The sequence below is a fragment of the Conger conger genome, chromosome 14, assembly GCF_963514075.1.
Source record: "Conger conger chromosome 14, fConCon1.1, whole genome shotgun sequence".
In the NCBI taxonomy this organism is placed as follows: Eukaryota; Metazoa; Chordata; class Actinopteri; order Anguilliformes; family Congridae; genus Conger; species Conger conger.
In genome coordinates this window covers 37,907,769-37,935,499 of record NC_083773.1, presented here as the reverse complement: position 1 = coordinate 37,935,499, position 27,731 = coordinate 37,907,769, and the positions used below count along the sequence as shown (strand labels likewise).

At 43.9% G+C, this 27,731-nt stretch overlaps 2 protein-coding genes across 3 annotated transcripts; both read right to left on the bottom strand.

Moving 5' to 3' along the window:
* Positions 1-968: 968 nt before the first annotated feature.
* atp6ap1a (ATPase H+ transporting accessory protein 1a) lies at positions 969-16,094 on the bottom strand. The gene is made up of 10 exons (XM_061219970.1): positions 15,824-16,094; positions 9,943-10,069; positions 9,341-9,415; positions 8,098-8,297; positions 7,933-7,973; positions 7,554-7,639; positions 6,919-7,178; positions 6,103-6,153; positions 5,058-5,295; positions 969-3,245 (listed from the first exon to the last, which is right to left on the bottom strand). The coding sequence occupies exons 1-10, from the start codon at positions 15,943-15,945 to the stop codon at positions 3,036-3,038; spliced, it is 1,410 nt and encodes a 469-aa protein (XP_061075954.1). The 5' UTR covers positions 15,946-16,094; the 3' UTR covers positions 969-3,035.
* Positions 16,095-18,084: 1,990 nt separating this feature from the next.
* On the bottom strand, positions 18,085-27,127 carry tafazzin (tafazzin, phospholipid-lysophospholipid transacylase). 2 transcript variants are annotated; one of them, XM_061219761.1, is made up of 11 exons: positions 27,055-27,127; positions 25,918-26,057; positions 24,828-24,956; positions 24,180-24,225; positions 23,840-23,925; positions 21,787-21,867; positions 21,498-21,539; positions 21,031-21,093; positions 20,577-20,629; positions 20,354-20,431; positions 18,085-20,183 (listed from the first exon to the last, which is right to left on the bottom strand). In XM_061219761.1, exons 2-11 carry the CDS (start codon positions 26,024-26,026, stop codon positions 20,079-20,081), a joined length of 792 nt encoding a protein of 263 aa, XP_061075745.1. In that variant the 5' UTR covers positions 26,027-26,057; positions 27,055-27,127; the 3' UTR covers positions 18,085-20,078. The 2 variants fall into 2 exon arrangements, with proteins under 2 accessions (XP_061075745.1, XP_061075744.1); XM_061219760.1 differs by having other exon boundaries at positions 26,774-27,102.
* Positions 27,128-27,731: the final 604 nt, after the last annotated feature.

Below are 27,731 nucleotides of genomic sequence, written 5' to 3'. Positions count from 1 at the left end.
TGGGGGTGGGGGACTCCCTAGTGGAAATTGGGGTTTGTGTTGATTTTAAAGTCTCATATCTTTCTCATTGAAGTAGGGAAAAACGTAAAAATTTGACACGATTTTCTTTCAGATTATTTTCATAATACTGCTCAGAAAAAAAGTAATGGTCATTTAAAATGCTAAATTGTACCGCTTGGCAAATATTTATTTGATGGCTTACTACATCAGCATCATTTGGTGTATGACCTTCGAACAACTAGTAGATTGTGGTTAAGAACATGACGTTTGAACTGATCAAAACAGGCAAATGCATTGCAGTACCAATAAACTTCTTTTTACGTAAGTAGGTGTATTATACTGACTAGAAGGTGCCAGCACACAAAACAGAAGTATACACTAAATAATATCTACTAGTCTTAGAGGTTTGGAAGTCATACACCAAGTGGCGCTGATGTCGTAAGCCATCAAAAACTGAAAAGAACTGCCAAGCTGCAAAGTTATTAGCATTCTTTAATAACTGTTATTGACCACAGCTTTTTTTGTGATCAGCATTATGAGTATTATGATGTGAGTTCATAATCTTAAAAGTAGACAGAAAATTGTTGGGACATTTTCAAGGTTTTTCCGTGCTTTAATGCCAAGATATGAGGCTCCCAAATTGACACAAACCCCAATTTCCGATCGAAAATGTCGGTGCCCCTCAATGAGGATAATGTTTTGCATGTTCCATAAAGAATGCATAAATATATAAAGAGCATTTACACAAAGTTGGAGAATTGGAGTGGTCAGTGGTCGCCCAGCTGGGAAAGTGGTTTATGCCCCCAGAAGAACAGCCAGTGGGCTTACATACTGTAGTCATCGTCACCATACCCAACCAACACTGCAACATCTTTTCTTAGCATACAATCTTACAGTTTGAATGCCACCGAATATGCAATGGTTTAATATTTCAATTATAATGTATAAAAACCCATCACACAAATACAAAAGGTTTATACTGAAACTTTATTGATTTAACAGTTCTCCCAAATGTCTGAGTTCTGGAGACTGGGTGAATTGTATTTTTCTGACAAATATCAATTTCGTTTTTAGACATTATGTTCACAATGACCCCTTGACAGTGCCACTACAGTTACGCACACAACATGACAAATTAATGTATTCAACAGATCCAAAAAAAACTGTTTATGTTCATTGTAATTCACTTCCTGTATTTTCTGTTATGTTTTTTCCTCTAATTCAGATGAAGGCTACAACTGTATAACTGCTCTTAATCAATGAACAGAAAATGTAAACTGGTAAATAATCTCACTCATTGAATGGATTAGATTAGAAAACTGTGACAATGAAACATATTTCCAATAATTGTGCGTGTTCAACACCCCCTGCATTTTCATTTGTGCATCTGATTGACTGACAAATGGTAATGAAGCTCCTTTAAATGCATACTAGATTTTATTATTAAAGGTACCCAACCTTGTAGCACTGAATCCTAGATAGAAGGAAAATGTAAAATAACTTGAACTCTGGGTAGATTTACATTGTCCATTTGCAGGCATGGATCAGGATAAGCTACCCAAATTATATTCAGTGCAGCCGTGAATGAAGTGGTCCACCCATTTCACAGATACACAGGTGTCCATCTCGAGTGCAAAAGCGCACACCTCTGATGTGGTTAAGCCCTGCATATCAGATAAAAACCATCTCAGGTGTATGAACATAATGCTGAGAATTAAAATGAAGCTGTTTCTATGGAAACACAGAGCAGTGATATGTCTACAACCAAAATCTAAGAAGAGGTTGGGAACCCCTCAACATGGGGCCTATTAGAAGTAGCCCGCAGTCTGAAATGTTCCAATAATGAATTTCCAACTCTGTAGTTCTTTGTGTTGAATAATTGTACTCAGATAAATTCAGATAAATTATCACTAAAGATCCACTTCAAAACACTGTACCGGAATCTCGTCTAAATCACAGAAAATAAAACAAAATCAAGAAGAACAAATGTACAAATAACATTTCACATGCAAACACAGCACACACAGTATATTGATATATTATCTCTTTATATTTACAAAGAAGAGCCCCAGCCACTGCTCTATTCACCAGATCTTGGTACAGTGCATGGTTTCACTTCCAACAGCTATGACAAAAATGCTGCTTTACTCAAGCCTAAAGATAAGAAAGCTTGGCTCTCCTTAACAACACACAGTGCCTCTCATGCACTCTCAGCTGTGGTTTCATAGAAGAATCCAATGTAGTTAACGATTTGATAGAATGATTCTTTGTCAGGTAAATGGATTCCTTGTCGGGGAGCTTTCACACATAACACCTATGATAGAGAGTTGGGACTGAAAAGGGTTAATCTATGGAGATAAGCCAACCTTTTTTTCAGAGAGTGTAGAGAATGCCAAAGTTACAAAGCCTTTCACAAACAACCACTGGAAGGATTAGACATAAACACTCTTGCCAGTTTTAATTCATTCATTATCCTCTCTTACTCCTATCTAAATGGGTAAATCTGAAATCTGAGGGGAAAAAGGTAATTTTGGAAAGCAAAAAGATTATACAGGGGAAGAGAGGAAAAGAAAATGGAGACAGATTTGTGTATTGATCCTGTCACTTGTTCCAGGGCACGAAGAGGGAAGGTCAGTCATTCTGAGTGTCAGTTGTACTGGGACAGGTCAGTTGTTCTGGTGCAGTTCAGTTGTTTTGGGTGTCAGTTGTTCTGGGACCACTAAGTAGTTTTGGGTGTCAGTTGGTCTAGGACAGGTCAGTCATGCTGGGTGTCAGTTGGTCTGTGGCAAGTCAGTCCTTGTAGGTGTCAGTTGATCTGGGGCAGGTCAGTCGTTCTGGGTATCAGTTGTTCTGGAGCAGGTCAGTCGTTCTGGGTGTCAGTTGTTCTGGCTCAGGTCATTCGTTCTGAGGGACAGTTGTTCTAGTGAAGGTCACTCGCTCTGGGGGACAGTTGTTCTGGTGAAGGTCAGTCGTTCTGGGTGTCCGTTGTTCTGATACAGGTCTGTTGCTCTGGGTGTCCGTTGTTCTACTGAAGGTCACTCGTTCTGGGGGACAGAAATGGCGGGCCCTTTGGGGTCGTCGAAGCGGTCCATGGTGCGGAGCTGTGTGATCATGTGCAGCCCGTAGGTCAGGATCAGCACCATCAGCAGGGAGGTCAGCAGGCCCATCCAGATCCCCGGCGTGAAGAACCCCGCACAGTCGCTGGCGTAGGAGAAGTCCTGCCCCTTCACACCAAAGCCCTGGATCTGTCACACAAGACATGAAGGGCTCAAGAATCAAAAATTCATACAGCACAGGGGCTTTAACTTTCAAATGGTTTCTGACACCATGTAAAAAACTTTGACCTAAAAGTTTTTGTCACAATTGTCAATTGCCGAGATGCATTTTATCTGTTAATGCCTTAAGTATCAGCACCGTTTCTTAACAGATGCTTGAAAATGACATACCCAAAATAAAATAAATGGTTACCATTCCTGAACACTTTTGATTACAGGCATACTCCTGGTCACTTCTGAAAGGTAACTAAGAGTCAAAATTACTCTAAATATTACTGAAACAAAGTTACAGAATCTTAAGCACAGTGGATAATCCCCAAGTGAACCTTTCTGTAGGGTGGGCAATGGTGTTTGGTGTTATGCCTCCCGGTTCCTGGATCCCCGTCCTTTTGTTTATGTGTTTCCCCGGTTCCCCTTGAGCGGTGTAATTGTATTTCATTTACTTGTGTGTTTTAATTTTCGTGTTGTAGGTTGCAGTTCGTGTTTAATGTCTGGTCCTAGTTTCCATCTCATGTAGTCACTTTACTCGCCTCATCTGCCCCGCCTCTCATTTCCTGATCACAGTTCACCTGCTTTGTTATCACCTCATTATTCCACTAGCACTGATTTCGTTTGCCCTGCACTTCTCATCACATACCTCACGCCCTCATCAATCATTCAGTTAATACTGGCACATGCAGATCATTCACTCCCACTTAATCATTATTTAGATTTCCTACACCTGCCCTTATCACCATTTAGTCTCAGATCACACTCTTGTTGCCAGACCGTTGAAGTTCTTCCTTCTTCTCAGAACCTTCTGCTATTTATCTGGTCCGTCAGTTCTTTAGAACTATCCTGTCTTGTTTTCGCACCCAGCCCTGTCTCCTGCCTGTCCCGCTGGTTCCTGCCTGTCTTGCCTGCCTGCTTGCCTCCCTGTTCTCTGCCAGCTTTTCTTCCTGTCCTGTCTTGCTGCTTCATTTCCGTCTGCACTCCTCTCCCTGCAGTGAGGGTTCCTTTGCCATGTGGATTCTGTGATGCTGCAACTCCACCTTTTGTGTATACTCCTAATAAACGCCTCCGGAGAGTGCTTGAACTTCTCATGTTTGGTAACATGTACTGAATCTTCTTCTGACACTGAAAATGTATCAGAATGGATAAATGTGGGGTACACACACCTTTTTATCTGCTTTCTCTTTAAACCCCAACACTTTATCAGTTGAAGTGACGTACACACAGCCTACACTGCTGTGTGCTATCCTTGGCTTAGGGGGGTTTGGAGTTGGGGGTTAGGGTTCAGGAGCTGGTTAGTGACCGGTTGGCACTGTGGCTGGGTTAAGGGCGGGGGGCTAAGGGCTAGAGGCTAAGGGTTAAAGGTTAGGGGTTAGGGTTCAGGAGCTGGTTAGTGACCGGTTGGCACTGTGGCTGGATTAAGGGCGGGGGGCTAAGGGCTAGAGGTTAAGGGTTAAAGGTTAGGGGTTAGGGTTCAGGAGCTGGTTAGTGACTGGTTGGCACTGTGGCTGGGTTAAGGGTGGGGGGCTATGGGCTAGAGGTTAAGGCAGTGGTTCCCAACCTTTTTTGGCTTGTGACCCCATTTTGACATCACAAATTTCTGGCGACCCCAGAGACTTTTTTTTTTTCTAGAATTAGTTCTTGATCATGTTTAAAAAAAAAAAAAAATTATCAATTACTACACATTTCAGGTGACCCCATTTGAATTCCGCGGGACCCCACGTGGGGTCGCGACCCCAAGGTTGAAAAACACTGGGTTAAGGGTTAAGGGTTAGGGGTTCAGGGTAGTACCTGGAAGTGGGTGAAGGACACCCTCCACTGGTTGGCGTTGTCGGTGGTGGAGCGAGGCACCAGCAGGGCGTAGCGGAAGCTGGTGACGGACTCGCAGTGGTAGGAGAACTCTGCGGGGGCGTAGATGTTGCGGCTGCCGTTGAACACGGCCGTCTGCCCGTCGTACTCCAGCTCCACCTGGTCCAGCGTGAACCACTCCCGTGCCGAAACCCGGTAGAACCGCCGGCCCATGGAAAAGCTGCAAATAAGTGGCACATTGGAGGCCTAAGCTTTTAAAAGAGTAACTACAAGAGCCACTGCTTCACAAAACCTGGGAAACACACACACACGTTTGGCATGTTCTATAAGAAATACTTATACATGAATGCATGACACATGCAGCACTGCTTTACAAAACCTGCAAAACACACACACACACATTTGGCATACATGTATGAATGCATTACACAAGCTAATATATGAGACACAGGCTATGTTTTTAAAAGAGCAAATAAAACAGCCTCTGCTTTAAATAACCACGGCAACATGCTTGCTGTGCCAAACAGCAGTGCTTATAAAACATTCTGTAATCACAAATTATAGTGCTGGGCCCGTCGGCCATTTGTGTATGCTTTCCAGAACACAAGCTCCCAGTGAAGATGAATCACACCTACATGACTAGGTGGGAGTATAGGTGGTAGGATGTGGTATTTCCCCATCTCTGATGAAATGCTGCAATAGTTTCATAATATGTTTTATGTCAACATGTTTCAAGTATTTTCCATTTCACAAAGGGAGAGCCTGATTGGGTCTCATGGGAAGCCTTTAGTCTAATTTTTCATTAGTTTTGTGTTGGTTAGTGAAGTTTAATGTATTTAATGTAGTGTATACTAAATCATTTCAATTTCGTATTGTTTTTGTAAATGTTGTTTAATGTAGTTAAGTATAGTTTTGTTCAGTTTAGTGCAGTTTAGCTCAGTGTAGTTTAATGTAGTTTAGAGTACTATACATTAACTTAGTTATGTTTAGTTTAATGTACTTTACATTAGTTTAGTTTAATACTTACATCAGGCGAAAGGAGCTGAATCCCAGGACATTCTCATAATTAATGATGAGTCTGAAACACAGAAAGCCACAGTTAAGGATGGGTTAGTGGTCCATGAAGGGATCTGGTGGTTCTGTACTGGTACCAGTATTTTCCCTGCCATGGTTTGGGTGCAGGCAACGCAATGAAAACCACTACTTAAAGCTATAGAGAGATCATCTGCACCCCATAATAAGGCATTTCTTTCCTGCAGAGAGAAGTCCATTCTATTATGATGTTTCAAACTACTCTTTGTAATACATGGTTTTGTATATACATACATACAGTATGACAGTCTAATGAAAAACAGGATGCGGTATCAGCAAGGTTTAAATGGGCTTTTAATGCCAAGGACAGCAAAAAGAATTCTGAGAACAGAGTACTTGTACAATAAATTGCCAAATATGTGTCCTTGCCGTTTCTTGTTTTTCATACCTTCTCAAGGCACATCCTGCTTTGCACAGTTTCTCAGTAACTCAGAACTCTGCAGCTTTGCAACAAACAAAGTTTTTCTATTACATTTGGCTGAAGCCCACCTGAAGTGGGTGTGGTTACAGGTAGGAGGCGGTTAGTGAGGGGGTATTGGATTGGTTGAAGCTCACCTGGAGTGGGTGTGGTTACAGGAGGAGCCTGTTAGTGAGGGGGTATTGGATTGTTTAAAGCTCACCTGGAGTGGGTGTGGTTACAGGAGGAGCCTGTTAGTGAGGGGGTATTGGATTGTTTAAAGCTCACCTGGAGTGGGTGCGGTTACAGGTAGGAGGCGGTTAGTGAGGGGGTATTGGATTGGTTGAAGCTCACCTGGAGTGGGTGTGGTTACAGGAGGAGCCTGTTAGTGAGGGGGTAACAGTGTGGCCGAAGGTGCTTGGGGTCAGGTCGTGTCTCTCCCAGACACTCTTAGCCTTGCTGAAGAGGCTGACGGTGAGGTTCTCTGCCCACAGTAGGATGCAGCTGGAGCCCTCACTCTTAAACTCCACAGGCGGATAGCGGGAGCTGGGGCTGACCTGCAGCAAGGAGCGGCCTACAGACCGAAGCTCAGGAGACAGCACCTCCCCCACCACCTGAAACACACACAAACACACGCCTGAGAAACACACACAAACACACACCTGATAAACACACACACACACAAACACACGCCTGAGAAACACACACAAACTCACACCTGATAAACACACACACACACAAACACACGCCTGAGAAACACACACAAACACACGCCTGATAAACACACACAAACACACACGCCTGAGAAACACACACACACCTCACCTGGGAAACACACACAAACACATGCCAGAGAAACACACACAAACACACGCACCTATCAAACAGTGAAAGAAGTGTGATTTCTGCACACTATAAACCACGTATTTATGCATTTCCCTAAACACTGAGAGGTGCATAACGGCAGGATGAACACCCCCCCATCTTACCCGTGAGGGTTTCAGCGCAGTGTAGATGGCAGTGTAGGGAACACCCTGCTCCTTCACAATGTCCAGCACCTGACCAATCACCTCATCTGGGGAAAATACCAACCAAATGAAATTACCCCAAATGAACAGGCACACACAGCACTGCATGCATAGCTGACACCCGTGTTACGCAAGTCACCGTCCGCCAGGGCCGAGAAGTGATGGTATTCCACCCTCCCTGTACCTGGGAGTCAGGTGTGAACACAGACTGGCCAATCAGTAGCACTAACTGCTCAGTTATTTACCTGGCAGCACAGAAACCCAGAGCCGGGTTTGGACGCGAGCACCCGGGCATTAAACATTTAGAACGACACACACACAAAGTAAGGGCAGTGCTCACCATTACCGCTGAGGACCTCCTTGGGCGACATCATGTCAGTGCTGAGGAAAGCACAAGCAACAGGGTGGAGTTAAGAGACCGAGGAAAAGCGGCTGACATCGAGCACGAGAATTCACGAGAGGTCTGTTACGTCTGCGAGATGGCTACGGGCGGGGCGGGGCGTACCCGGGGCTGTAGGGCAGGCGGATTATCAGCAGGGCGGGGACAGAGGCGTTGAGGCGGAGCTGGGCCAGGGTGGAGGGCTCCAGGTACAGGGGCGAGGTGCCCAGCCGCTCCTGCAGGAGGCCGGGCACGGCGCTGACCCCCGGCCACGACACCATGGGCAACACCAGGGAGGACGGAGGAGGAGAAGCCTGGAGAGCCGACTGGGGAGGGAACAACACGTGTTAGTCTATACGCTGCTGTAGGAATATACACACTGGTGTAGGAGTGTATACACACTGCTGTATCAATATATACACTGCTATAGGAATATACACACTGCTGTAGGAGTATATACACACTGCTATATAAATATATACGCTGCTTTAGGAATATACACACTGCTGTCGGAATATTCACTCAGTGATCACTTTATTAGGTATTTATTAGACTTATTTATTTTACTTATTGGTCTTCTGCTGCTGTAGCCTAACCACCTGACATGTTGTGCATTTAGAGATGCTCTTCTGCATAACACTGTTGTAATATGTTGTTATTTGCGTTACTGTCACCATCCTGTCAGCTTCGACCAGTCTGGCCTTTATCCTCTTACCTCTCTCATTAACGAGGCGTTTTTGCATGCATAACTGCTGCTCACTGGATGTTTTTTGTTTTTCGCACCATTCTCTGAAACTATAGAGACTGCTGTGCATGAAAATCACAAGAGATCAGCAGTTCCTGAGATATTCAACCACCCTGTTTGGCACCAATAATCATTCCACGGTCAAAGTCACTTAGATCACATTTCTTCCCCATTCTGACATTTGGTCTGAACAACAGCTGAACCTCTTGACTACGTCGGCATGCTTTTATGTATTTAGTTGCTCCACATGATTGGCTGATTACATATTTTCATTAACAAGCTGGTGTACAGGTCTACCTAATAAATTGCTCATTGAGTGTATGTCCACTGTTAAAAGGAATATATGCACAGTGCTACGGAAAAATATACACTGGCATGGGAACATATAAACACTACAAAAGGAACATATAGACACTGCCACATAACAATATGCACTCATATAGGAACATGTAGGCACTGCTATAGGAATACACAGTATATGCAGTGTCATCAGTACAGAGATCACTACAGATCACTCACGGGCAGGATACAGTGGCTCTGAATATTACTATCAGGGAGTCTACTAGCTCATGAGCTATATCTATGTTAGCTTATTACCAGAATGTGTGTTAGCATCAGGCTTACCTCTAGATTTGGGTAGGCGCTGTCTTGTTTGTTCCCAAACACACCTCCGTACATGGTAAAGTCATCCAAGCTCAGCTGGACAGATCAGGAGAACACATAAAAAACATGATGTCACAGGCCTTACAACAGTACAGTAACTGGTAGTGTCTTAGGCAGGTTTGCCCTCCGCAGCACAGTAACACTGTCTGCTCTTCTACCAAGTTTACCTCTATATTGATTTGCAATTTGTTGTTCTTCTGTGCCTTCATCATAGATTTCAGAACCATCTTATTAGCAGCACATATATGAAACAGCCATTGTGTAGAATCTGTAGATGTCTGTAGAGTCTATACATTTCTGTAGGTGCTTCTGGATATAGTCTATAAGGGTCACCACAGATGTCTGCCAATGTCTGTACATATGTATCTGCAGTTGTCTGTGGGTGTCTGTAGGTACCTGTAAGTGTCCGTAGATGTTTGTAGACTACCATGTGTGTCTGCAGAAGTGGTAAGAATATGATCCGCTTGTAAGAAATTAATTCCAATGACTGCAAAACCAGCTACAGCCAGGTTTGTAAATGTACAGCTGTACAGAGCAAAGGCTGCTGGGAAGTGAGGCCGTACCTTCTCCTGCAGGAAGAGCAGCACGTTGTGCGGGGCCCCGCTGAGAGCGCTGTTCAGGTAGGAGACCAGCTGGGAACTGGACACAACATGGCCGACAGCTGGAGGAGCCAAAGAGCCCAGGGGAACACTGAAACCACAACCACATACCAGCTCAGAGACACACGGAAACCACAACCACATACCAGCTCAGAGACACACGGAAACCACAACCATATACCAGCTCAGAGACACACGGAAACCACAACCACATACCAGCTCAGAGACACACGGAAACCACAACCATATACCAGCTCAGAGACACACGGAAACCACAACCACATACCAGCTCAGAGACACACGGAAACCACAACCATATACCAGCTCAGAGACACTGAAACCACAACCACATACCAGCTCAGAGACACTGGAACTACAACCATATACCAGCTCAGAGACACACTGAAACCACAACCACATACCAGCTCAGAGACACACTGAAACCACAACCACATACCAGCTCAGAGACACACGGAAACCACAACCATATACCAGCTCAGAGACACTGAAACCACAACCACATACCAGCTCAGAGACACTGGAACTACAACCATATACCAGCTCAGAGACACACGGAAACCACAACCACATACCAGCTCAGAGACACACGGAAACCACAACCACATACCAGCTCAGAGACACACGGAAACCACAACCATATACCAGCTCAGAGACACTGGAACTACAACCATATACCAGCTCAGAGACACTGGAACTACAACCATATACCAGCTCAGAGACACACTGAAACCACAACCATATACCAGCTCAGAGACACTGGAACTACAACCATATACCAGCTCAGAGACACACTGAAACCACAACCATATACCAGCTCAGAGACACTGGAACTACAACCATATACCAGCTCAGAGATACTGGAACTACAACCATATACCAGCTCAGAGACACTGGAACTACAACCATATACCAGCTCAGAGATACTGGAACTACAACCATATACCAGCTCAGAGACACTGGAACTACAACCATATACCAGCTCAGAGACACTGGAACTACAACCATATACCAACTCAGAGACACACTGAAACCACAACCATATACCAGCTCAGAGACACTGGAACTACAACCATATACCAGCTCAGAGACACTGGAACTACAACCATATACCAGCTCAGAGACACTGGAACTACAACCATATACCAGCTCAGAGACACTGGAACTACAACCATATACCAACTCAGAGACACACTGAAACATTACATTACATTACATTACATTATTGGCATTTGGCAGACGCTCTTATCCAGAGCGACGTACAACAAAGTGCATACCCATAACCAGGGATAAGTTCGCTGAAAGACCCTAGAGGTAAGTACAATTTGAACTGCTACCTGTACAACAAAGATAAGGACAAGGGCCATTTTTTTTTTTTTTTTTTTTTTTTTTTTTTTTTTGAACAAACAAACAAACAAACAGAGCAAAAGTTACCAAAGTTAACTATCCAAACACTGCTTACCTAGCCAACTAAAAATACCGATACACAAAGCAAGTCACAGAGACAACAATTAAGGTTCACAGGGAGGTAGGGAGGGATGGGGAGAGGTGCTGCTTGAAGAGGTGTGTCTTCAGCTTGCGCTTGAAGGTGGGGAGAGATTCTATAGTTCTGACCTCAACGGGGAGTTCGTTCCACCACCGTGGAGCCAGAACAGACAGTAGTCGTGAGCGTGAGGTGGAGGTTCTGAGAGGGGGAGGTGCCAAGCGGCCTGTGGAGGCTGAACGAAGAGGTCTGGCAGGGGTGTAGGGTCTGATGATTTTTTGTAGATAAGCTGGGGAAGACCCCTTAACTGCTTGGAAGGCTAGCACCAATGTTTTGAATTTGATGCGAGCCATGACAGGCAGCCAGTGGAGGGAAGTAAGCAGGGGGGTGACGTGTGAGTATTTGGGAAGGTTGAAGACCAGACGAGCTGCTGCATTCTGGATGAGTTGGAGGGGTCTGATGGCGGACGCTGGGAGGCCAGCCAAGAGGGAATTGCAGTAGTCCAGGCGGGACAGAACCATCGCTTGGACCAGGAGCTGGGTCGAGTAGGGGGTGAGAAAGGGGCGGATTCTCCGTATGTTGTATAGGAAGAACCTGCAAGACCGGGTCACCGCCGCAATGTTCTCGGAAAGGGACAGTCTGCTGTCCATCACCACGCCGAGGTTCCTTGCACTGGGTGACGGCGTGAGTGTGGTATCCCCGAGGGAAATGGAGAGATCCAGATGGGGAGAGGTATTAGCAGGGATGAATATCATTTCAGTTTTACCTGGGTTGAGCTTTAGATGGTGGTTGTCCATCCAGCTCTGGATGTCCCTCAGGCAAGCAGAGATACGGGCTGAAACCTGCGTATCAGACGGCGGGAACGCGGGAAACCACAACCATATACCAGCTCAGAGACACTGGAACTACAACCATATACCAGCTCAGAGACACTGGAACTACGACCATATACCAGCTCAGAGACACTGGAACTATAACCATATACCATGCTCTGGTGCCAAAAAGCCCCATAGTCAAACATGGTATCCTCCATGGCTTCTCAGGCCATTGAACTGCTCCCATAGGAACCCATTGTGCCGGTATGCAGAAGCCGTCTCCAGTTCTTACATCTCGATGGATGAGATGCTCTAATAATGCCACCTATTGGCCCAGGACGGCAGCCTAACAAGACAGGGTTGGGGAGCGGGTCGGCATGAGGGCCAGGATTAAAAGTAGACCTCCTGGCCTATAGCAAGAGCCAGTGAGCTTCTCAGTTAGTCCCAGGTCGGTAGAACAATTTGAGGCAGCAGTATGACATTGGCTGGGACCCTAGGGGTATCAGTTGATACTGGCAGGGCGGTTGTTGTGCCTGTTCTTGTCAATGACGACAGAGGTATCAGCTAGTACTTCACCCTGCTGAAGTCTTACTCACCCTACCAGAGATATTCCTGAAGGAGGAGGAGGGGTCCGCAAAATTTTGCTGAGCCCACTCCGAGCATGGTTGCATGAGGGTGAAAGACGGATGGTGGATGTTGTAAAATATGTTGGCGCCAAGCAGTCATGTGCCAGCTCTATTTGGGTGAAGGCCATCTGCTGTGAAAAGGTCTCTGCGCTCCCAGAACAGATTAAAATAGTCAAGCCAGGCCCAGTGGTCTGCTGACCGATTGCAGGGATTGGACCCCATATGTGCACCTGTGTGGGTGCTTTGCTGAGAGAACCCAGGGGCGACATTGGCTTAGGCGGTAAGAGCAGTTGTCTGGCAGTCAGAGGGTTGCCGGTTTGATCCTGCCCTGGGTGTGTCGAAGTGTCCCTTAGCAAGACACCTAACCCCCAAATGCTCCTGATGAGCTGGTTGGTGCCTTGCATGGCAGCCAATCGCCATGGGTGTGAGTGAGTGTGTGAATGAATGGCTGAAGGCGAAGCATCAATTGTACAGCGCTTTGGATAAATGCACTATAAATGCCAACCATTTAACATTTACCATTTAACTCAACAGGTGGCTAAAGTCTCATTTTAACGGTTCAGAAAGTCATTATCCTCTGCTTGTCCAATGACTATGTTGACAGTTAGACATTTTAATAAAATTTCAGGATTTCTTTCAGTTATGTTGCTAAATGTGGTGACAGATAAAACAGTGTGTAATGGTCCTCTTACATCTCACTTCCTTGATTGGTAACACTTTACAATAAGGTTACATGAATTGGCATTCAATAATGTTGTTAACTAACCAACTACTGATAAGATATTCTGTACAGTTTTGTTTATGAGTTTGTACATGATTAATTAAAGTTAGCAACTACATTAGTTAATGCCAATTCATATTGGAATGGAAAAAAAAACATCATGCATTTGTTAATGGTAAACTAATTATAGGTTTATCCTATGGTTTGCTAATGTATACATATTCATGAAACTAATACGATAGTTAGTAGTTAACAAATACCTTAACTACTGAAAAGTTAATTTCATGCTTAATTAATGTATTCCTACATCATCAATTCATGATTAACAACGACATTAGATAATGCCAATTCCTGAAACTTATTGTAAAGTGTGACCCCCTGATTATAGAGTCACCCAAGTTTTTGGCTGGGACGACGGCTGGACGGTGAACTAACCAGAATTAATGTATACCCTTCCAAAGGTAATTGCCAATAGTAGGATTGTGCTATTTGCAGAAACAATATTTTTGTTGCTGGAAAAGAAAGCTGATTTTAAGCAGAATTTAGGGGTTCAAATTATAATTTTTAATACCATGCTGTTAGATCTGGAAGCCCACACATGAGCATCTGTCTGTACCACTACAAAATTATGTTACGAACATTCTACTTGTTTCATCAGGTTTTCAATTTCAAAAGTTATAAAAAAAAAAGTGATGAGTTCAAAGAAGATAGACAGGTCATTACTTTGTCAAGAAAATAACATTACAAGCTCAGTTCTTACTTTCTGCTTCTCAAATGTATATCTGATATATCTGACCATTTTATTAAAACCAAGCAGGAAATGTAAGTGAAAACTTTAAAAATGGTTTGATAATCTCTCTGCACTGGCCTACCTGTCTCCCACAGCAAACAAGTCAGCTGGCTAACAATTTCCTGAGCAACAACTGCCATTGACTTAAATGAAAACCATGTCTGCTAACCAGTTTGCCATCATAACAACAGCCTGCTGATGCAAAAGTAATCTGCAATGTTAACTGGAGGAGATGATCACACTACTGGTTTATGTAACTGGTAAAACAGGAAAATTGCACAAATTCAAGCTCCACCCTGCCAACAAAACACCAGCATGGTGCTTATCACAGTCTGGCATCCTGGCTTTTAGTTCGCCACAATAAAAAGCGCATTTCTAAACTCTGCCTTTAGTGCACATTCCAGATTAGCGGAAGACTTTGCGGGTATCGGGGGGCTGAATTCCTGGAGACTAACGGACCTTCCGGGAGAGGTGGTATGTCTGAGATACATAAGAATTAAGCTAAAACAGCAATAAGCTACAGCTAGAATAAACTGCAGCAGGAATAACATACAGCTACGAGGTGCTGAACGGACAGCGCTCTGAAGCACGAGTAGTCCTCCTTCAACGGCACACTGCCTTGTATCCTGCGATAACAGCGCCTAGTTTAGTAAAACGGAGGGAGGATACACAGAGCAACCTTATCCGTGCTTTCTGCAAATTGATTAATTCACACCGCCTACCACAGTCATATAAAAAACATAGGCTACCACAGTCTTAAAAAACTCCCCATTCCTGAACATTCAGTCGGCCAACTGATTCAAAGAATTTAGAATTTAACAATACAAAAAAGAGATTAACATTCCTGTCTCGCAAAGGAACACAAACAAGCAAATGGCATGAGGCTAATGGTAGGCTACATCTAGTGTAGAACACGTTCGATATTTGACGAAAATGATCGGCTATATAGCCAAGAACCCGAGCGTATATTAATGCGCCTTGAAAAAAAAGTTTTTTCGTTCTTCTGGCTAATTCTTTATTTATTATCTGCGCCGATGTAAATGCATGTAGGCCTTGCTATGTTTGTTAGCGGTGGGGCTACACGGCGACCTTCAACGGAGAATAGCCCGATAGCTGGCTCACTCATCGAGATAGCTAGGGTATTATTTTCACACCGCTTATGATTTGTAGTGTCTATGATATTCCTAGACATACCCAGGCAGAGTATGCGGTATTGTAGCAGGCTAAATAGACGAATGAATAGGCAAAAACAATATGCTCTCCCACAATGTTCTGACCAGGCAATCGGACAGCTCACTGGATAGGCTAACCATAACGTTAGACGTTTAGAGAGCTGGCTAACGCCAACTATTTTTGATATCAAGCAAAATAAATAGATAAGCGCTTACTTACCCTCCACCGGACCACATTATCAACGGCACCTGGTCGCTGCAGCATACCGTTAGAAATAAGCAACATAAGGCTGCACAGGTGGATGTTGTGAATCTAAACCGGTGCATCTTCGCGTCGGCCATCTTCGCGTCTGTCTCCGGCTATGACGTTAGATGCACCAGTCCTACTGTGCTACCCCAGAGAGAAGCCTCGTGTGCGTATCGGTTTCTGTTACAGCCAATCGTTTGATCAATACAGGTTTGCAACCTTCATGCTCCATGTTCCATGTTCGTGGCTATCAGTTACATTGCAGTCCGGAAGTATTTGGACAGTGACACAGTATCTGTGTTTTGGCTCTGTACTCCAGCACATTGAATTTGAAATAAAACAATCACTATTACGTTTAAGTGCAGACTTCTACATTTCATTTGAGGGGTTTTATCCATATTGGGCGAATAGTGTATGGATTGTAGCCAATTCCATACATTGCACCCCCAACGTTAAGGAACCAAATGTAATTGGACAATTGCTCAAATATTTATTGGACAGGTGTGTTGTTTCATCATTAGTTCATGCATAAAAGAGCTATTAAAAGTTCTAGTTGATTCTAGGAGTGCCATCTCCATTTGGAGTCTGTTGTTATCTTTCAACATGAGGATGAAAGAACTGTCAATGCCAGTAAAGCAGGCCATCATTAGGCTGAAAAATCTGAAAAATTGATCAGAGATAGTCAAAATCAACTGTTTAGTACATTGTTCAGAACCAAGAATGCACTTGTGAGCTCAGCAATGGCACACAACCTGGAAGACCATGGAAAACCAATGTAGTGGATGACAGAAGAATCCTTTGAATGGTGAAGAAAAATCCCTTTAACAGATCAAGAACACTCTCTAGGACTTAGGTGTAGATGTGTCAAAGACACCACCAGGAGAAGACTACACCAGCATAACCTCAGAGGGTTCATCACAAGATGCAAAGCCCTCACAAGCCTCAAGAATAGAATGGCCTGGTTACAATTAGCAAAAACGTACATTAAAAAACATACATTAAGTTCTGGAACAGTGTTATGGACAGATGAGACAAAGATCAACCTGTACCAGAGTGATGGAAAGAGGAAAGTGTGGAGAAAAAACGGGAACAGCTCATGATCCAAAGCATACCACCTCATCTGTCAAACATGGTGGAGATAGTGTTATGGCTGCCATTGGAACTGGCTCACTTCTGTTCAGCTGGATAAATACTGACGTATACAGACCCACCTACAGATTAAGATTGTTAGTGGGGGGGGGGTCACGGATGGTGCAGTGGGGGGGGGGTCACGGATGGTGCAGTGGGGGGGGTCACGGATGGTGCAGTGGGTAGCACTGCCGCCTCACAGCAAGGAGGTCCTGGGTTCGAATCCCCGTCGGCCGGGGCCTCTCTGTGCGGAGTTTGCATGTTCTCCCCGTGTCTGCGTGGGTTTCCTCCGGGTACTCCGGTTCCCTCCCACAGTCCAAAGACATGCACGTTAGGCTGATTGCAGAGTCTAAAATTGCCCGTAGGTATGAGTGTGTGAGTGAATGGTGCGTGTGCCCTGAGATAGACTGGCGACCTGTCCAGGGTGTATTCCTGCCTTTCGCCCAATGTATGCTGGGATAGGCTCCAGCCCCCTGCGACCCTGATCAGGATAAGCGGGTTCAGATAATGGATGGATGGATGGATGGTTCAGATCCACCACCACATCAATAAACATTGTTTCAGTGTTGTTTCAAAACACTGAGGGGTAGATCCACAAAGCTAAAACACTGCAGTTTGTGCTACTGACTGCGCAACAGCTGTAATCTCTGTCTGCCTCATATGACTGCACAATTCAGTCAAACACAGATGCAAATCAAGGAGCCATGGAAACATGTGCAAATCGGGATCCAGCGCTGACAAGTACAACATTTTTAGACGCAAGCCAAAACATTTACCCCCATCAGATTAGCACTCATAAGACTTTTTGGGCAAGGACCACAACAATCCTCTGAGTTTGTGCCTTGTTCAAGTTTTCTTTAGACTGGAAAACAGGTCTTGGTGTTGCGTTAAGCAAAACATTTCTCCCACAACGAGTTTTGAATCACAAGAGCCGATTTAATAACGTTCATTGGCTTGCCTGTCATTTTAAAAGGGATTCACTTTAGTCTGGAGCTTGAATAATGACACAGGAACAATAACAACTGAAAGGAACTATTGAGCCACAGATGAGATTGGTTGAATGACCAGCGAATGGACAGCTTCAATATTTCGGAGAATTCACAGAATCAGATTTCAAATGAATATTTTTTTTATTAAAGCAACATTGTTACTGGAGTTGTCCAAATATCTGTCTCTGATTTGCAAATAGCATATTTAAATTATAGCAGAATATAAATTACAAGTGGCAGGTTCAATGTCATCAAGCAATTCCAATATGCCTGTAATGAGAAATTCTGTCTCAGAGGGACACCCTCGTACAGAAGATCTACAGTAGGCCTAGCATGTTAGTGGCATCTCACTCTTGTAGCTATGTCAGCTACCATGAACACCAACAGGCTTAAAGCAGTGCATGGCTTTTAAATAGATGGTGCAGCATTACTGCCAAATTACAAGTTGGCTTAAAAATGCCGGCTTACCACGAGTGGTAATGTTCACTCACCTTATGAATCAGACATGCCCTTTATTGAGCTGCAATTGCACAAAATGTTGCAGTTTTGGCACTAAAATGGATGTAGGTAACAATTTAAATATGCATAACTCAAGCAGCACAATGTGTTGCTTTTTCCCCTGATACATAGTGCAGTTGAAAATGTTTCAATTATCGAATAAATAACTGGTCAGTGATCAGCATGACACTTTAGCGCGTGCTATGGATAATTCACATAAAGAAACCAGTAAAAGTTCTGCCAAGGAATAAGTAATCTTACAGCAGAATGGGCATTTGAACAGAGAACAGCACCTCAGCTAAAAACACTGCACTACAAATCCCAGCATTTTGTCTGTTACTCAAACGCCACAACTTAGTTTTCTAGTTGCTAAAATGTTTAAAAAGCACTCTGTGACCTGGCAAAGGCAACGCAGCATTCTTTTTTCTGAAAATACCTGAAAAAAATCCAAACTGCAAACAATTGTAGTAGCATCTGCTACCAACAGTTTGTGTGCGTTTCTGTGGAGCCATTTCATTGGGCTTGGGACTGAAAGGGTTAAGATCTACTGATGACAGCTGATTGGAAGGATGGCGAGGGCTTGGTCCTGATTGGTCTATTAACCATTTCTCCACTGCTAAGAGGGGATCATTACTCAATGTACTTAAATCCATCAGCTGTTCCCTAGCAACGCCTGCTCATGCCCAATCCCGGTATAACACTCAAAGTACAAAATCACTCTTCATACCATATCGCGCTTTACTGAATAAAGGACACTCGAACCATAATCTGAAGACTGTAATGCTGCCAATCCATACTGGGCTCACACTGCGATGCACTGCACTCCCATGTCCCTCTGACCAATTCATCCCCAGCAAATGGCAGCCTCTCCTCTGCACTACAAATCCCAGCATTCTGTCTGTTACTCAGCTGCCACAAAATCAGAGTCTTCTACTTTCTAAAATGTTTAAAATTGACTTTTTGACCTGGAAAACGTGACATTTTACCAGGTGCACCAATGAAAATATCTGAAAGAAATCCAAACCGCACACTACCATAGTAGCATCTGCCACCTACAGTTTCATGTTGTCTGTGTAATTCCATAAAGGCCACTATGTCACTGACCAAACATAGGGAACCGAAGAATACAGAATACACCCACAGTGAAATAAAACTGACCAAACCTCTCTGAATTAAAATACGTGATCATTTTCATGTTCAAATTATTTCATGTATCAAAGAAAACACGTTTTCATATTTCTAAGACTTATGACAACACAGATCAGCTGCTCTCGGGAGGGTGGAAAGGTCATTCTGGAGGCTATTTCCTGTTCCTGTGAAACCCAGCTCTGCCTGAGAGGTGCTGCAGAGCGGGAAGTGGTCATATTTGTGTAACCCAGGTTTAAAATGCATTAACCTGTAGAACTGCAAAGGGGTTCATGCAGAGGTTACACTCGCCCCTCGGCTCAGACGGAGTCAGGCTCGTGATGCCCTCCTGGCTCCGAGGAGCTCAGATTACTGCAGAAAGGTCTCAAAGCTGCCAGCCTTTCACACAAGGCAACCGTGATCAGTCTTCCATCTGGTTCAGGTGTGTATGAACTCTCAACTGCATGCAGGCCGAACACGAGGCCTGGCTATCGTCCGGTCTTCTGTATCCGCTGGTGAAGGGACTCTGCTTGGGACTTTAAGCTGCGAAACTCCCCCTGGATGAAGTCCGTCACGGCCTTCCTCACCTCCACCTGGACACAGATACAGACAGGTGACTGAACACACCTCCGGGGCATGTATATTAATACGGGTACAGACTGAACACAAGTCAGCAACAGGAAAGCCTGTCAGTGCACATGTGACACACACACACACACACACACACACACACACACACACAGGCACACGTGGAAAATCTCACTTGGTTTTTGTTCTCAGACTTCAATGTTTCCAGCAGGTGTGTCACAGTGAAAGGCTTCCCCACCAAAACAGTTATTTTCTGAAAAGTGAAAAGAACAATTTCACACACAATGATAAACTCAATCATTAGGGACTATGTAATGAATGTCAATCCTTCAAGGGAGGGGGGAAGAGATAGTGAGAGTGAGACAGAGAGAGAGAGAGAGAGAGAGAGAGAGTCTTACTTGTCCAGTCCTTGGGATGTAAGGGGCTTTATTTGGAAGAACATCGTTCATACCTGCAAGGGTAAAAACACGACAAAAACAACCTGTTAAGACTTTCAACTGAGCCGACCAATCAGATACTACATATTCTCTACTGGCATCACCTGTAGTCAGATCCACTAACTCAGTGTTACTATGCTTAGCTATACTACACAATAGCCAACCAAGTGGCTGTTGTTCTGGTGGAAACGCCTGTGGCTCTCCTGAACCAGAATCTACCTGAGAGTGACTCACCTGTGCCCTGTGGCTCTCCACAAGGTCATACTACAGCATACTCATCCAGACCTCCTATGTAGCGCTATACTCTGCTATACTTAACACTACATCAGCATACAGTTAGATCCAATGTAGTGGGAAACATCATCATAACACTATAGGTGTACCAGTACTACAGTGCCGTATTCAGCCGACTCACCTACATGCCAAAGAGGGAGGATTATTGGGTGAAGTGAACAGTCTGCTATCAATCGCCCAACTCCTGCAATTAGAACAGTGGTTACAAGGCAATATCGCTGCAGAGAAGTTGTAGAATTCCTTGTTGTTTAGGTGTTGACCTGTTGAACAATTACACCAGATCTGGGTAAAATAGGTCATTGTTTTGGATTAAAATACTTTTCTATGCTCTACTGAGCTTGGCTGGTGTATTGGAAACCCAAGCACAAACCCAACCTTTTGGTACTCTTGGTTGGATCAGTCAATCGAGGGCAGAAAAGTATTTGAATCCAAAACAATTATGTATTTCACCCAGGTCAGATATCAATAGAATATGACAATATAGTACAGATAAAGGACAACACATTTTTTATTTCCCCTTTCATTCCCAAGAAAATCCTCAGGCAGAACCCACATAGTCTGTGCTGTTTGAGATTAAAAATTACTCACCCCATTTTAACCGGATAAACTCCTGGGTCATATTCACCTTCCCTGCAGAGGAAATCATAAAACATCTTATGGCTGATTTGAGAATACATTTACATTTACATGATATCAATACATTTTCATTATTTACCAATTTGTCATTTTAATACAGGATCGTACTGAAATATTACCTGAAAAGTCTTGAAAACAATATTTATCCACTGGACAAAGACAATACTCAGTTAAGTTCAATTTGGTTAAATGCTTAATGAGTCATACAGCAGTATAGAGTCCATCGGGGGTACTGTCCTACCCTCTGGGAAAACATGAACCCATTCCCCTCTGTTTAGCTTCTCCAGGACGAAATCCATGCCTTTCTGATACACTCCATCACCTAAAGACACAGTACACGTTAAGACACCAGACTGCACAAAGTCCCCCATACAAAAACAAATTCATCCAAATCAACTCCAGAGTGCACTAAAGGGGTAATGGTGGGGTACACGGTGAGTGGGGTACTGAGTGGGGTACAGGGTGAGTGGAGTACAGAGTGGGGTACACGGTGAGTGGGGTACAGAGTGGGGTACAGGGTGAGTGGGGTATACGGTGAGTGGGGTACAGGGTGAGGTAATAGAGTGGGGTACATGGTGAGTGGGGTATACAGTGAGTAGGGTACAGAGTGGGGTACAGGGTGAGGTAATAGAGTGGGGTACAGGGTGAGTGGGGTATATGGTGAGTGGGGTATACAGTGAGTAGGGTACAGAGTGGGGTACAGGGTGAGGTAATAGAGTGGGGTACATGGTGAGTGGGGTATACAGTGAGTAGGGTACAGGTTGGGGTAATGGAGTGGGGTACATGGTGAGTGGGGTATACATTGAGTAGGGTACAGAGTGGGGTACAGGGTGAGGTAATAGAGTGGGGTACATGGTGAGTGGGGTATACAGTGAGTAGGGTACAGAGTGAGGTACAGGGTGAGGTAATAGAGTGGGGTACAGGGTGAGTGGGGTACAGAATGGGGTACATGGTGAGTGGGGTATACAGTGAGTAGGGTACAGAGTGGGGTACAGGGTGAGGTAATAGAGTGGGGTATACAGTGAGTGGGGTATATGGTGAGTGGGATACAGAGTGGGGTACAGGGTGAGGAAATAAAGTGGGGTACAGGGTGAGTGGGGTATACAGTGAGTAGGGTACAGAGTGGGGTAATAGAGTGGGGTACATGGTGAGTGGGGTATACATTGAGTAGGGTACAGAGTGGGGTACAGGGTGAGGTGATAGAGTGGGGTACAGGGTGAGTGGGGTACATGGTGAGTGGGGTATACAGTGAGTAGGGTACAGAGTGGGGTACAGGGTGAGGTAATAGAGTGGGGTACAGGGTGAGTGGGGTACAGAATGGGGTACATGGTGAGTGGGGTATACAGTGAGTAGGGTACAGAGTGGGGTACAGGGTGGGGTAATAGAGTGGGGTATACAGTGAGTGGGGTATATGGTGAGTGGGGTACAGAGTGGGGTACAGGGTGAGTGGGGTATACAGTGAGTAGGGTACAGAGTGGGGTAATAGAGTGGGGTACATGGTGAGTGGGGTATACATTGAGTAGGGTACAGAGTGGGGTACAGGGTGAGGTGATAGAGTGGGGTACATGGTGAGTGGGGTATACAGTGAGTAGGGTACAGAGTGGGTTACAGGGTGAGGTAATAGAGTGGGGTACAGGGTGAGTGGGGTACATGGTGAGTGGGGTATACAGTGAGTAGGGTACAGAGTGGGGTACAGGGTGAGGTAATAGAGTGGGGTACAGGGTGAGTGGGGTACAGAATGGGGTACATGGTGAGTGGGATACAGAATGGGGTACAGGGTGAGGTAATAGAGTGGGGTACAGGGTGAGTGGGGTATATGGTGAGTGGGGTACAGAGTGGGGTACAGGGTGAGGTAATAGAGTGGGGTACAGGGTGAGTGGGGTATACAGTGAGTAGGGTACAGAGTGAGGTAATAGAGTGGGGTACATGGTGAGTGGGGTATACAGTGAGTAGGGTACAGAGTGGGGTACAGGGTGGGGTAATAGAGTGGGGTACAGGGTGAGTGGGGTACAGAATGGGGTACATGGTGAGTGGGGTACAGAATGGGGTACAGGGTGAGGTAATAGAGTGGGGTACAGGGTGAGTGGGGTATATGGTGAGTGGGGTACAGGGTGAGGTAATAGAGTGGGGTACAGGGTGAGTGGGGTATACAGTGAGTAGGGTACAGAGTGAGGTAATAGAGTGGGGTACATGGTGAGTGGGGTATACAGTAGGTACAGAGTGGGGTACAGGGTGAGGTAATAGAGTGGGGTACAGGGTGACGCATGCTCTGAGCGGAGGGGGGGGCTCTGTACCTCGGCACACAGGCACACACTTCCCCCGGCTGAAGAAGCAGGAGTAGATCTCACTGGTGAAGCAGATATCAGAGGCAGCTGGAGTCCTGCAGGGGAATTTTTTGGGAAAATCTGATTTTCATATTTTCTCGGTATTGTAATATGTTTTATACTGAAACTGTATGTGCTACTTTTCTGTGCCAGGTCAAAATATATTTTCAATATGAAAGTGACCAACCGGGTAAAATAAAGGTAAAATAAAAAAACAAAATAATACAGTGTCCAGAGCTGAAAATGTGTATTTTTTGTGTTATTTACTCAGTTTCTGCAGGCAACCCTCATAGAACCACTCCCCACTCACCATCGCATCTTCCTGAAGTTCCAGAGATGCCTCAGTTTCAAAATCCCTAGGGAAAAGAGACAAACCACAACCCTGTCAGTACATGGGACACAGACCACAACACTATCAGTGCAAGAGATATAGACCACAATACTGTCAGCCCATGAGACCATGCCATCTTAGTTCCTGTTGCTCAGAATCCCTTCAATTTTAATAAACATATTGCACATCTATCTATACAGATTAACACTGAAGCTAGAGCTCCAGATAACAAATAGTTATTGAGAAATAAATAATGAATTATCATCCAAAATGGCAGCCTTTGACTGAGGCAACATTGTCTCATTCTTTATAGAAGGGTAAGGTACTCCTATACATAAGAAACAAGAAATGTATATAAATTTTAATACACAACACTGCTTGAGGAAAATTTGAAAAATAAGTCTTTAAAACACCTAAATCCTTGTTGAATTTTGATGGAGACACCACAATCCTACTACTGTGAGGCAACAAGATCCTACAATCCTGCAGTATCAAACAGAACAGAGAGGGAAATGTAACAAAAATGGCAGCGTGTGCCATGGAATTATCACTGGTGCAAAGCCCTCCTATTATTATAATAATTGTGAAATAGGTACAAGTACAATTATGCAAAAGGAGTGGCCATACCCCAAATGTGCGGGTCATCCATGCAGGACTGGTGATTGGACAGGGTAATAAGGGGCGTGTCTTGAGGTCGCTGATCTATCAAGTCCAGTAACACTTCCCGGTTGTGCACCGTAATATAGTTTAGGTACTCTGCAGAAATTACAGGAAAATTTACATTTGGAGAAATTACAGTTTAAAAACAGTTGTTAACGAATAACTGGTTACAGAAAAATAAAGAACAACCAACAAACAATGGGCCAAAAAGAAAACACCAGAGAAAGTGTTTGTTTTGATTGAGTGAGTTTGTTTGGATTTTTTTCTACAAGCAGCTGGAATAATAAATTAATGTTTACTTATTGCTATACAAGGGTTGCTCCTTTTATTGGGATGTTTAATGGTGTGATGTGAGGTTTAATGACGTGATGTTTCCTGATTAGCGGGGGGGGGGGGGGGCTGGGGGGTGGGCGCAGAAGTGTACCAAAGTGAGATTACAGGGTTAGTGAGCCAACTGAAGCTTTACCCCTAGGTTTTCTGCATCACAAATCTGAATATATCACCATGGTAATTTAGGCTAGCAGCAGCGACTGACATCTGAAGTAACCGTTAGCTAGCCAGCTATGTTATAGCATTAAAATAAAAAGTATTTGTTATGCGAATTTGTGGTTAACATACTGTATGTTGGTATAGATTTATTAAGGGGAAAAAGGGGAAAACATTTAGTAATATGTATATTGAGGTTAAGGTGAGAGAATGTGATAAACGTTAGCCATCTCCAGTCAGTGACATTAGCTAGCATATGTAGTTGTATGCCCCCATTAGCTGCATCATTGTATTTTCAGCTAGATAGCTTAAATTCCTTTATAGTTAATTACATATTTAAAATGACAATTTCTTCTTTATTCTTGGCTCTGAAGACTTGAATCGGTCTTCCCAAGTACAACAGAGAACTTCTAGTGAATTTGATGTGTACTTGGCAGTTTTTGTACTTGAGTTTGAGACGCAATTGACAGTTAACGTACTTGATTTACGCACTAACTAGTCCACAGCCTGATGTTATGCTGAGGATGTTTAGCGATGGGGTGTTTCGTGGTGTGATGTGCAAGGCACTCACTGGTCCAGAAGAGGCTGTAGGATCCAACCATACCCATGATCAGAGAACTCGAGAGCCTCCAGCCCAGGCGAGGGCGCTGTGGGAACGGCCATCTCACCTCCAAGGGCATACTGTAGCTGTCAGTGTCCTGCTCATGAAGGCTGGCATGAAAACAGGCAACAAATTACAAGGCAAGACAGTGAAAAGTATACACCATACTTCACTGCAGTCCTGTACAGTAATACTTACACAGACCAAAATCCTGAGCATGACGCGGATTCATTTAAAAATCCACATTCATGAAAATAAACCATTCACTTAAATACTATTCTGCGCGTACCCGTTATTGGTTTCTGGCATAAAATTAGGTTAGATGGCTGTTTAATGGGCTTTGTACAGGTTTGACCACTGCCTCCGGAACACGGCATTTTCGGGAAGATGATTTTAACGGCGAGTAAATAATCTAGTTCAAGTTTGGACCATGGTCTGAGTGTTATTAGTTTGTATAAAACAATATGTGATTAGCGAGGAAATATAACAGAGTTGCACATAAACATTCCTAAACTTTCACTTAGCTACCGTTAGTTAGTTAACGTTACTCCTGAAGGTTAAAATAACAATTACTCTAACCTATAGCTAGCGATCTGAATTACTAGCTGGCTAGCTGAACTAGCTATTTAAACCAGTAAGTACAGATAGTTTCACCAATGTTGGTTATACAGAACATGAACGTGCTAATTTGAAATTCAAATCACACAGCTAATGCCAAATTATCTTAATTAAGTTAAGTCGGAGGGTAAAAACATCGGAAAGGTCGCCGTCATCACAACTGCTGACTCAAGTTATCGTTCTTTGATGTTCGTGTCAACAACGTTACCTGCTAGTTAGTTGTAACAAGCATGCTGATCGAGTTGCTCGGAGTTACGTTAGTCGAAAGATCCGTTACTATTTGGATATCTGGGTAATCCAGCCATTACTGGGTTGCAAATAACAAGATAGCTAGTAACTCGGCTACTTCACTTTACAGCAAGTTCACTAGCCTAGCTAACTTCCCACATGTACATAGATAGCTACCGTGCTGGCTAATTGCTAACAATCCCATATACGATGACGTAATTCGGAGTTATTGATCAATACATTAAAAGCACTAAAGATCACCTTTTCTAATAAAATAGTAGTAGAAAAAGCTCATAACACAAGGGTCAAGTTAACAGATCGTGGAAAAAGTATTGACTTCCGGTAATCACATAGAGGGGAAAAGTCCAAATAAAAGCTTATGTGTAAAAAAATACAGCTGTAGGCATATAAATTTACATAATGTAGGCTAATATAATCCCAGCCAGTGGCGGTTGCACAAAGGAGGCAAACGATGCCAAGCCTGTTTTAAAAATGTGTATGTCGGTAAATGTTATATTTGTAATAAATAACACCAAACCTGACATGCTACTGTATGGCTGTATTTTATCTCCTAATATATTCCTCAGAAGCCCACATCTTCACCTTAGTCCTATAATAGCCTACTCTTATCAGCTCTATAGTTTCAAACAATACCCCCAGCCAGATTCCCTGTTAAAATCTCACATCCACAGCTGAGTCAAATACATATAGTCTCCTCCAAAAGTATTGGAACAGCAAGGTCAATTCCTTTGTTTTTGCTATACACTGAAGACAATTGAGTTTGAGGTCAAAAGTTGTACATGAGATAGATCTGAATTTCAGCTTTTATTTCCTGGTATCTCAATTTTGCATGTGACTGAAAGGTGTTTCTTCATGCCCAGATGTGTCCTGTTAGATTGATTGGTTAAACAATAAATAGTTCTGAATATCTATCTTGG

Excerpts from the sequence above, each read along its gene's own strand:
- atp6ap1a (XM_061219970.1), bottom strand. The coding sequence starts at position 15,945 with ATGGCCGACGCGAAGATGCACCGGTTTAGATTCACAACATCCACCTGT. Across the intron at positions 8,298-9,340 it reads GCGCCTACCCAAATCTAGAG|TCGGCTCTCCAGGCTTCTCC; the intron begins GTAAGCCTGATG and ends TTCCCTCCCCAG. Across the intron at positions 7,974-8,097 it reads CGCCTGCCCTACAGCCCCGG|CACTGACATGATGTCGCCCA; the intron begins GTACGCCCCGCC and ends TGCTTTCCTCAG.
- tafazzin (XM_061219761.1), bottom strand. The coding sequence starts at position 26,026 with ATGCCCTTGGAGGTGAGATGGCCGTTCCCACAGCGCCCTCGCCTGGGC. Across the intron at positions 21,094-21,497 it reads GTTTATCCGGTTAAAATGGG|GAGTTGGGCGATTGATAGCA; the intron begins GTGAGTAATTTT and ends TTCTAATTGCAG. Across the intron at positions 20,184-20,353 it reads AGTCTGAGAACAAAAACCAA|GTGGAGGTGAGGAAGGCCGT; the intron begins GTGAGATTTTCC and ends ATCTGTGTCCAG.